The sequence below is a fragment of the Podarcis bocagei genome, assembly GCF_964188305.1.
Source record: "Podarcis bocagei genome assembly, chromosome: 6".
Taxonomy (NCBI): Eukaryota; Metazoa; Chordata; class Lepidosauria; order Squamata; family Lacertidae; genus Podarcis; species Podarcis bocagei.
Window position 1 is genome coordinate 73,701,905 of NC_138130.1, and position 11,141 is coordinate 73,713,045.

At 41.5% G+C, this 11,141-nt stretch overlaps 1 protein-coding gene across 5 annotated transcripts in view; it reads left to right on the top strand.

Moving 5' to 3' along the window:
• TOMM70 (translocase of outer mitochondrial membrane 70) overlaps positions 1 to 11,141 on the top strand; it is a 47,569-nt gene that overhangs the window by 32,047 nt on the left and 4,381 nt on the right. For 4 of the 5 annotated variants that reach the window (XM_081198991.1, XM_081198990.1, XM_081198993.1 and 1 more), the window contains 6 exons: positions 4,337 to 4,471; positions 5,026 to 5,133; positions 5,327 to 5,443; positions 5,647 to 5,744; positions 7,404 to 7,526; positions 10,868 to 11,085. In XM_081198991.1, coding sequence (XP_081055117.1) covers positions 4,337 to 4,471; positions 5,026 to 5,133; positions 5,327 to 5,443; positions 5,647 to 5,744; positions 7,404 to 7,526; positions 10,868 to 11,021 — 735 coding nt within the window. In that variant the 3' untranslated portion in view covers positions 11,022 to 11,085. Of the gene's footprint in view, positions 1 to 4,336; positions 4,472 to 5,025; positions 5,134 to 5,326; positions 5,444 to 5,646; positions 5,745 to 7,403; positions 7,527 to 10,867; positions 11,086 to 11,141 lie in introns of those variants that run through there. The other variant, XM_081198992.1, reaches the window with a different exon arrangement.

Sequence of the window (11,141 nt, forward strand, 5' to 3'; positions counted from 1 at the left end):
TCCAGTGAGCACTCAGGGCTGATTTCCTTAAGAATGGATACGTTTGATCTTCTTGCAGTCCATGGGACTCTCAAGAGTCTCCTCCAGCACCATAATTCAAAAGCATCAATTCTTCGGTGATCAGCTTTCTTTATGGTCCAGCTCTCACTTCCATACATCACTACTGGGAAAACCATGGCCTTAACTATACGGACCTTTGTTGGCAAGGTGATGTCTGCTTTTTAAGATGTTGTCTAGGTTTGCCATCGCCTTTCTCCCAAGGAGCAGGCGTCTTTTAATTTCAAACTCAGCCAAGAGCATAAGGTCAAACAGATTCCTCACTGGCCTTGCAGACAACTTCATTGTCCAGAAAGTGGGAGAAGCAACAAGAGGAACAGCCATTTTAGATCTGGTCCTAACCAATGTTGATGATCTGGTTAGTGGGGTAGAAGTGGAAGGATCATTAGGCGTGAGTGATCATGCACTTCTGAAGTTTACTATACAGCGGAAAGGAGCAGCCAAGCATACTAGGACTCAATTTCTTGACTTTAAGAAAGCTGACTTCATAAAACTTAGGGAAGTGCTGGGTGGGATCCCATGGACAGTAATACTAAAAGGAAAGGGAGTTCATGATGGCTGGGAGTTTGTTAAGAGGGAGATACTAAAAGCACAACATCAGGCAATACCAATGAGACGGAAACATGGAAGGTGCCTAAAGAAGCCAGGGTGGCTATCTAAAGAACTTTTAACTGAGTTAAGATTAAAAAAGGATGTGTACAAAAAATGGAAAAGGGGGGAAACCACCAAAGAGGAATTCAAACAAATAGCCAGCACGTGTAGACACAAAGTCAGAAAAGCTAAAGCACAGAATGAACTCAGGCTTGCTAGAGAGGTTAAAAGCAACAAAAAAGGCTTCTATGGGTATGTTCGTAGCAAAAGGAAGAGCAAAGAAACAGTGGGGTCACTCAGAGGAGAAGATGGTGAAATGCAAACAGGGGACACAGAAAGGGCTGAACTCCTCAATGCCTTCTTTGCCTCAGTCTTCTCCGATAAGGAAAACAATGCCCGACCTGAAGAATTTGGAGCAAATGATTCAGCAAAGGAAACACAGCCCAGAATAACTAAGGAGATAGTACAAGAATACTTGGCCAGTTTAGATGTATTCAAGTCTCCAGGGCCAGATGAACTGCATCCAAGAGTATTAAAAGAACTGGCAGATGTGATCTCAGAACCACTGGCAGTCATCTTTGAGAATTCCTGGAGAACAGGCGAAGTCCCGGCAGACTGGAGGAGGGCAAATGTTGTCCCTATTTTCAAAAAGGGGAAAAGAGAGGACCCAAATAATTACCGCCCAGTCAGTCTGACATCAATACCAGGGAAGATTCTGGAGCAGATCATTAAGCAAACAGTCTGTGCGCACCTAGAAAGGAATGCTGTGATCACCAATAGTCAGCATGGATTTCTGAAAAATAAGTCATGTCAGACTAACCTGATCTCGTTTTTTGACAGAATTACAAGCCTGGTAGATGAAGGGAATGCAGTGGACGTAGCCTACCTTGATTTCAGCAAGGCATTTGACAAGGTGCCCCATGATATTCTTGTAAAGAAACTGGTAAAATGCGGTCTTGACTATGCTACCACTCAGTGGATTTGTAACTGGCTGACTGACCGATCCCAAAGAGTGCTCATCAATGGTTCCTCTTCATCCTGGAGAAGAGTGACTAGTGGGGTGCCACAGGGTTCTGTCTTGGGCCCGGTCTTATTCAACATCTTTATCAACGACTTGGATGATGGACTCAAGGGCATCCTGATAAAATTTGCAGATGACACCAAACTGGGAGGGGTGGCTAACACCCCAGAGGACAGGATCACACTTCAAAACGACCTTGACAGATTAGAGAACTGGGCCAAAACAAACAAGATGAATTTTAACAGGGAGAAATGTAAAGTATTGCACTTGGGCAAAAAAAATGAGAGGCACAAATACAAGATGGGGGACACCTGGCTTGAGAGCAGTACATGTGAAAAGGATCTAGGAGTCTTGGTTGACCACAAACTTGACATGAGCCAACAGTGTGACGCGGCAGCTAAAAAAGCCAATGCAATTCTGGGCTGCATCAATAGGAGTATAGCATCTAGATCAAGGGAAGTAATAGTGCCACTGTATTCTGCTCTGGTCAGACCTCACCTGGAGTACTGTGTCCAGTTCTGGGCACCACAGTTCAAGAAGGACACTGACAAACTGGAACGTGTCCAGAGGAGGGCAACCAAAATGGTCAAAGGCCTGGAAACGATGCCTTATGAGGAACGGCTAAGGGAGCTGGGCATGTTTAGCCTGGAGAAGAGGAGGTTAAGGGGTGATATGTTAGCCATGTTCAAATATATAAAAGGATGTCACATAGAGGAGGGAGAAAGGTTGTTTTCTGCTGCTCCAGAGAAGCGGACACGGAGCAATGGATTCAAACTACAAGAAAGAAGATTCCACCTAAACATTCGGAAGAACTTCCTGACAGTAAGAGCTGTTTGACAGTGGAATTTGCTGCCAAGGAGTGTGGTGGAGTCTCCAACTTTGGAGGTCTTTAAGCAGAGGCTTGACAACCATATGTCAGGAGTGCTCTGATGGTGTTTCCTGCTTGGCAGGGGGTTGGACTCGATGGCCCTTGTGGTCTCTTCCAACTCTATGATTCTATGATTCTATGACTGCTGTCACCGTCTGCAGTGATCATGGAGCCCAAGAAAGTAAAACCTCTCACTGCCTCCATTTCTTCCCCTTCTATTTCCCAGGAGGTGATGGGCCCAGTGGCCATGATCTTAGTTTTTTTGATGTTGAGCTTCAGACCATATTTTGCGCTCTCCTCTTTCAACCTCATTAAAAGGTTCTTTAATTCCTCCTCACTTTCTGCCATCAAGGTTGTGTCATCTGCATATCTGAGGTTGTTGATATTTCTTCCGGCGATCTTAATTCCGGCTTGGGATTCATCCAGCCCAGCCTTTCGCATGATGAATTCTGCATATAAGTTAAATAAGCAAGGAGACAATATACAGCCTTGCCGTACTCCTTTCCCAATTTTGAACCGGTCAGTTGTTCCATATCCAGTTCTAACTGTAGCTTCTTGTCCCACATAGAGATTTCTCAGGAGACAGATGAGGTGATCAGGCACTCCCATTTCTTTAAGAACATATTGTCATTATTATGCCTTTTGAGGATTCAAGTGTGATGGCTTAATATGCTTAATTCTTAGTCCACCACTTTTCCTCTGTATATGCCCTCTACCCCCACCCCCAGGGTAGTGGTAATAATTTTCAACATTCACTTATTGAAAAAAGTGAATGTTGAAAATTATTACCACTACCCTGGGGGTGGGGGTAGAGGGCATATACAGAGGAAAAGTGGTGGACTAAGAATTAAGCATATTGCCGGCCTTTTCTCCCCTTCAGTTCCTTGCAAGCATAGGATTGGCATTATACATTGCCCAATATTTACTTTCGCCCATTGTGTGACAGACATTAAACAAAATTATCCTAGAAATGGGCGAATTTCAAATTTTTGGCCAAGGAGACCTGGCCATAAATTGCATCTTTGCTTCAGACATCTAAAGCACTTCTGACTCCTAACCAGGAAGTGAAACCTAACCAGGAAGTGAAACCCTGCATAACCATTTCCTGACAAACTGCTCACAAAGTTTCTATTAACCACTGATTGGCCATGAGCCACCATATGTATTTACTGCCTTAGGGTATATCAGGCATGTGGAACCTTTGGCCCTCCTGATGTTTCTGAACTACAACTCCCATCATTGCTGGTTATTGGCCTTGCTTGCTGGAGCTTATGAGAGTTTTAGTTGAGCAACACCTGGAGGCCCAAAGGTTCCCCATGCCAGGGCTATATGAAACTTAAATTGCAGAAGGAGTAAGAGAAATACCAGTTCATGACAAGGGTGCCTGGGTCTTCAATATAATATGACTAGCCCTGTGTTATGGGAGGAATGAAGAACAAAGAATCCAATTTTAGCTGGGCACCCAATTCAGTTCTCTGGATCTAGGATATTTGTCTTCCTGTAACTGTCATGGCCTACTTTAAGCCTTGTTTGGGGGGTTTTAACAGTTTAAACGGTAGTAATTTTGTTCAGTATCATGTTCAGATTGCAAATACTACCCAAGTTTAGGGCTCCATGACTGATTGTTCAAAACTATGCTATCAGAACTTGGGCTGCAGTCTTAATTATGTCTACTCAGAAGTAAGTACCATTTAATTCCTTGGGTCTTACTCCCAGGTAAGTGGGATGACTAACGCAGCCTAAAACTCTGAAAAGACTTTTTAGCTGGCAGCTATAATTTCCATTATTTCTTTTAACAGCTTCGTGCTAATGCCCTCATCAAGCGAGGCAGTATGTATATGCAACAGCAACAACCTATGCTCTCTACTCAAGATTTTAATATGGCTGCCGATATTGATCCTCAGAATGCAGATGTTTACCATCACAGAGGGCAGGTATTTATTTTACTTATTATTAAATTTCCCACCCATACCTTCATCCACAAAGGGATTCTAGGGTGGCATACATACCAATGCAAATATCTATGTAATATTAAAATAGTAGAATGTAAAGTGATAATCCAGGGATAGTAGTAGGTAGGAGTTGTTTTGAATATTTCCCCTTCAAAATCAGATACTCTGTAACATATAGATAGATAGAGTTATAGAGTATATTGTTACAGAATATTAGCGAGAGAGAGATTGACAACTGTGCTGTGATATTTGAGTAGTTCCTAAATATCTCTTAACTGCTAAAAAGTAAGCAACTGGAGAGAAGTGCAAGATTAGTGTTAAATGGGGATGGATGCTAAACTTGCTGTAATCAAGAGACAAGTACTAGGCAGCTGGTTAGAAATTACCCATGTAAAATATATTTTCTAATTGGAGTAGGCCTATCTTCCCTGGTAATTAGAGTGTGGAATGATTTTTTTCTGGTATTTCTATCAGTGGCATTGACTTTTCCTTGTACAGCATGCAGAGCTTTGCTCATACTTCTTTCTTTGTGTTAGCTAAAAATTCTGCTTGACCAAGTTGAAGATGCTGTAGAAGATTTTGATGAATGTATCCGTTTGCGGCCAGATTCTGCCTTGGCACAAGCACAGAAATGCTTTGCATTGGTAAGTATATGGGGTTTTATTAGGATTTTACTGTCAAGCAGTCAAATATTTTGTCAAAATACTGTTTCGCTTTCAGGAAGTTGCTGGTTTACATTTCAGAATGTATTAGTTATTGCTTGGAGGTTAGATGACAATAAATTAGTTTTCTGTTGTGTTTTTATTTTTTACATTGTCACTTGTTGTTTTTTAACAGTATCGTCAAGCCTATACTGGAAATAACGCTTTACAAGTACAGTCGGCAATGAAAGGCTTCGAAGATGTTATTAAAAAATTCCCGAGATGTGCTGAAGGCTATGCACTATATGCCCAGGTATATGTTTCTCTTCAGTTGTGAAAAAATTGTGTATTATCATGAACTAACTCAATAAATAATACTTCTTAATACTTCCTGTGCTAACAGGAATACTTCCTGTGCTAGTATATGCCACTTATTTTTGGAGAGGTATACGAGAATGGGAACTTAATCTTTAAACTACATCTTCTTTCATTATTCAATTATGTTTATTCATACAGGCATTAACAGATCAGCAGCAATTTGGCAAAGCTGATGAAATGTACGATAAATGTATTGATCTTGAGCCAGATAATGCTACTACTTATGTTCATAAAGGGTAAGTACTATACTTGCTTGCTACATTTATGACTTACCTGCAGGTCCGCTTTTGTGGTTTATTGTATGTGTGAAAGCGTCTCCTAAATTTTAGATCTGAAATAATCTGTCTAAAAAGATAATAGGTTGTATCCAGTTCTGTTGCTCAACTGATGGTAAAGCTTCTGTTAACAAAATGGGGATTGAAGCAGTTTTGGATGACCTGTTCCTCTTGTGCTCCAGCCTGTGGTCCAGAAGGTTAAGGGACTCTTAAACAGGTTATATTGGATGGAGGAGAATCATTGAAAACTTCTTTGCTCTCCATTACACTGATGGAAGCCGTTCCATCAGGTGGGTGACATAGAGGGATAAATTTCCACTTTTAGTTAAAATGTTCCACTTAGTTTTATGCAGTACTAGTGACGGAATGAATAATCCTAAGTATGTATATGTGCAACTTTTCAGGCATACTAAAATAACTATGTTAACAGTGCCTCCACATCGAACCCTTCCACTGAAATCAAATATGCTATTGAGTAGTTATGTGTATTTTAAAAGTATTGATACACATACTCATTTCAATAAAAATTTCCAAGTGAAGCTTTGAGTTTGTTTGAATATTGAATTAAAATCACACTACTTGGACTTCTATTGTTTCCTAATCACATATTTCAGCTCCTTGCTACTGGAAAATCTACTCAGATATTTATGCAACATATTAAATTAGTAAATTCTTGTAATTTTGTTTTACTAAATGAAAGTCAAACATGCTAAATCAGATCTCCAGCATTTAAGGGCAGCTGTAAATATTTTGGGAAAAATTCCAATCCACAATTTTATGGAAAGCTCACTTTATTGGTGGTAATAATGTAACATTAAAATGTTTTAAAGGTATAGTGATATTATCGGGTTGGATCCAGAGTTCCCATGAACGGAGCTCTGCTTATGGGATGCTCCCAGTAGAAGAAGTGAAATAATTGTTGTTGCTAGTTTTATCTTTCCCCCTCTTCTTGAAACGTATGCGGGATTGCACAGAGGGCTGAAGGGTGGAAAACTGATTCATTCTAATTGGAGCCTCGTGGTAGGGACACACTGCTTGGTATGTGCTGGATTGAAAGGTGTGATTGAACTGATAGAGAGGCTTAATGTTTCACCTTCTGCCTTCAACAGTAGCAGTTGGATTTCTGTCCAAGAACTGTCACCTGATTTGAATCCAGCTGTGCTGTCGACAAAGACAAAAGTTGGCATGTTTAAATAGAATCCAGCCTCTATTTTGTCAATCATCTAGTCACAAAAGGTATACAATAGTACCTTGGTGTACAACCATAATCCGTTCCAGAGGTCCGTTTGTAAACCAAAACAAGTTGTAACCCAAGGTGTACTTTCGCCAATGGGGCTTCCAAAAATAATTTGTTCGTAATCTAAAAAAAGGGGTTGTAATCCAAAAAAAGTTTGCAAACTGGGACACACACTTCCGGGTTTGACGTGTTTGTAATCCAAAACGTTTGCAAACCAAGGTACCACTGTATATGTAAATGACTACATCTGACTTGGATCCAGAGCCTTCTTGACTGCAGGGCTCTTTACTTTTTCAGACTGTATTTTCTTTCTTTGAATGCTATTATGTTAGGTCTGTTGTTTTCATACAATTCACTTAGGCCTGCAATTGTTTTTATTGCAGTTTACTTCAACTTCAGTGGAAGCAGGATTTAGATAAAGGTTTGGAACTTATAAGCAAAGCCATTGAAATTGATAACAAATGTGACTTTGCATATGAAACTATGGGGACAATTGAAGTGCAAAGGTAAGTACCATATTTTTTCCAGTTTGGGAGTCTAGAATGCTACATTACTGTCATCAGACTTCTTCCTTCAAGACTGTTGGAAGCAGATGGCCCTATAGCACAGCAGTGGGGAACTTCTGGCACACGAGCCTGATAATCTGTCCCCTGACACTCTCAAGCCAGTCTGCAAAAGAAATGGTTCCATATGCTTGTCAAAGTGACCCTGTGGGGTTTGGGAAGTAAGGATCCAGCCACCAGCTTGATCCAGTACTCCAACCCTGCTGGTATAGGAGAGGGATAAGCTTCATTGCCCGCCTCCCTCCAACCCTGCTGGTATAGGAGAGGGATAAGCTACATTGCCCGTCTCCCTCTAGGTGCCAAGTGAATATCCCTTGGATCAGGCTCCGATCCTCTAGTACAGTCTTTCACAACCTTGGGTCCCCAGATGATGTTGGACTACCACTCCCATTATCCATTATTGCTGCCCCTGCTGGCTATGGGAGTGGTAGTCTAATAGCATATGGGACCCAAGGTTGGGAAATGCTTCTCTAGTTACTGTATTTTTCGCACCATAACACTTACTTTTTCCCTCCTAGAAAGTAAGGGGAAATGTCTGTGCGTGTTATGCAGCGAATGCCTACGGATGGCGGGGGGATCTGCTGCAGTCGTGAGCAGAGGATCCATGGTTCCCCTTCCTTCCCTCCTCCGTGGCTCGCTTTGAAACAGCAAAGAGGGAGAAGAGCCGCTGAGTGAGGAGGAGAGAGAGACAGAGAGCCTGCTTGCTTTAAAGGAGCAAAGCGGGAGAGGAGAGGAGCCGCTTACACGAGTGTAAGCAGCTCCTGTCCGGTTTGCTCCTTTAAAGCAAGCAGGATCTCTCTCTCTCTCTCCTCCCCACTCGCTAAATAGCAGCAAAGATTTTTCAAGCAGGCTCTCTGTGTCTCTCTCTCTCTCTCCCCACTCCTCTTATAAGAGCCTTCTCCTCTTATACCCCTCTTCTGCATTATTAACAGCATCCTTCTCCACCCACCCCAAGCGTGTTCCCTGTCCCTTGAGTGCTTTTCCTTCCCTCCCCACTTAAAACATGGTTACAAAGCACGGATCCACACGGACCCTCAGGATTTTTGCACTGGTTCACCCCAAATTCACCATCAGATCACATAGCATGTCCATGACTACAGCTTGCACCAAAAAAATCATGCACCAACTGTTGCCTGGGGCCACAGTGGTGCAAAAATGTGGTTACAAAGCACGGATCCACATGGATCCTCAGGATTTTTGCATTGGGCTACCCCAAACTCACCGTCAGATCACATGTCTGTGGCCACAGCATGAACCACAAAAATCGTACAGTGGTGCCCCGCAAGACAAAAAACTTGCTAGACGAAAGGGTTTTGCAGTTTTTGAGCTGCTTCGCAAGACGAATTTCCCTATGGGCTTGCTTTGCAAGACGAAAACATCTTGCGTTTTTTGCAAGTTTGTTTCCTTTTTCTTAACACCGTTAATACAGTTGCGACTTGACTTCGAGGAGCAACTCATAGAACGCGGTGTGGTAGACTTTTTTGAGGTTTTTGGTGATTTTTGAAGCTTTTCCAAAACTTTTTCGACACCGTGCTTCGCAAGACGAAAAATTCGCTAGACGAAAAAACTCGCGGAACGAATTAATTTCGTCTTGCGAGGCCCCACTGTACATCCACTGTTTTGTTTAGAATATTTTTTTCTTGTTTTCCTCCTCTAAAAACTATGTGCGTGTTATGGTTGGGAGCGTGTTATAGAGCGAAAAATATGGTAGGTACTGATGTACTAGTTGAAAACAAGTGCTTTAAGTCATTAGCAACTTCCTTTTCAGAACTGATGTTGATTTTTCTTCAGCTGAAGTGCATTTTGGCACCAGCTGTTACTAAACCAGTATCAGTTCTCTACTATCATATTGGTGCGATTACAATTCCAGCTTGTCAACAGACAAGGAGCTATTATGCATTCCATGCTACTAAACTTTGAAAAGCTTCCTGGCTTGAAACCAACCTCGGACAAAAGCACTATAACCCTGGGCCAGTTCTGTAGTAGAGAACAGTGTGGTCTCACTGACATTGAAGCACCATGATGCAGTATATAATAGTGCAGTGTGTATCTGTGTCTGTGTCTATACACACAGAGAGATATGTGTACTTCCACCCACACCTAATTATAGGGTAGTCATATGTAAGCTACTTTAAGTCCCACTGAATTCGATGGAACTTACGCTAGGGATTGCAGCCTTAGAGTTAAGATTGCTCATAGCATATAGGTCTGGATGCGGGCCCCAGCAGATGTTGCCCAAACTGCAAAAAGTGTTGTAGGCAATGCAGGAATTACGGAAGCAGAGTCATAGCTACATACATACATACGTACATACACCATTTTATTTGTATGCTGCCTTTCCATAGTATAAACCATGCTCAAGGTGGCTTACAGCATAAACAACATTACATAATTACAAGCCTAACAAAATCATAAACAGTAAATAAAACATCAAACAGTACACAACCAAATTGAATAATTTCCACATAAATTGCAAGATCTAAAATATAGATACAAAAATTGATAACAGCAACAACCCTCCCGCAAACAAAACCCTCTAAACTATACCCCAGCCCAAGATTCTGTTCAGCAGCCCAAGCTTTTGTAGCTGGAGTCAGTCAGGGCCTTTCCTCCCAGGCCTGGTGGGGAAAGGTCTGCAGGACTTACAGCTAAGACTTTTGGCCACACAACAGCAATAAACAAACAACCTGCTCAAATTGTTTATCATATAAGTTGCACCTTTTTTGGGGCCATACTTCAGTATACCTTTACATTTTCCATAGGGTATCTAGTATTTTAGAGAAAGTTGTGAAAGCTGGCCAGAACAATCACATTAATTAGCATATTAAAGAATGAAGCTGTTGTTTGAGACATGGACATTTGGAGATCTTTGTGCATCCAGCATCTCAGAAATACTTTCTTCATAATGAATTTCTAAGACCAGATAAACAGGGACACAGATTTCTGAATAATACCTATTAGGAAGCTGAGAGAAAAATGGCATATGGTAGTTAAAGGACACCAACAAAGCTGCAAATTTTTCTTCAATTGGAAAAAACCACACATACTTTTAACATCCACATGTAACTGCTAAGCTTTAACTTATGGTGTTTGATAAAGGGACTTGTATATCCATAACAATACTGGTGATTGCTAAGGAGGAAAGTTCAGCTTTCAGAAAGCAGCTCTAACCCAGGCATTGTCCTTGGATTATTTTTAAGTCTCTGGTTTTAGAATGGGCTTTTCTCTTGTCATATCAAGCTTTATTTCCTTTATATTAATGCAACCGTTCCCCTTTATTTCAGAGGCAATCTGGATAAAGCCATTGAAATGTTCAATAAAGCTATTAACCTAGCCAAATCTGAGATGGAAATGGCTCACCTCTACTCACTCTGTGATGCTGCCTATGCCCAGACAGAAGTTGCAAAGAAATATGGATTGAAACCACCAACATTGTAAAGAAAGAATTGGAGGGAAATGACCTTTTTAAAAGTAAAGCTGCCCCCTTCGACCTAGTCCTAAAGACACTGTTGCAGTGTGTTGAATGGTGGAAGTTAATCTGGGGTGGTTTTGGGGGGG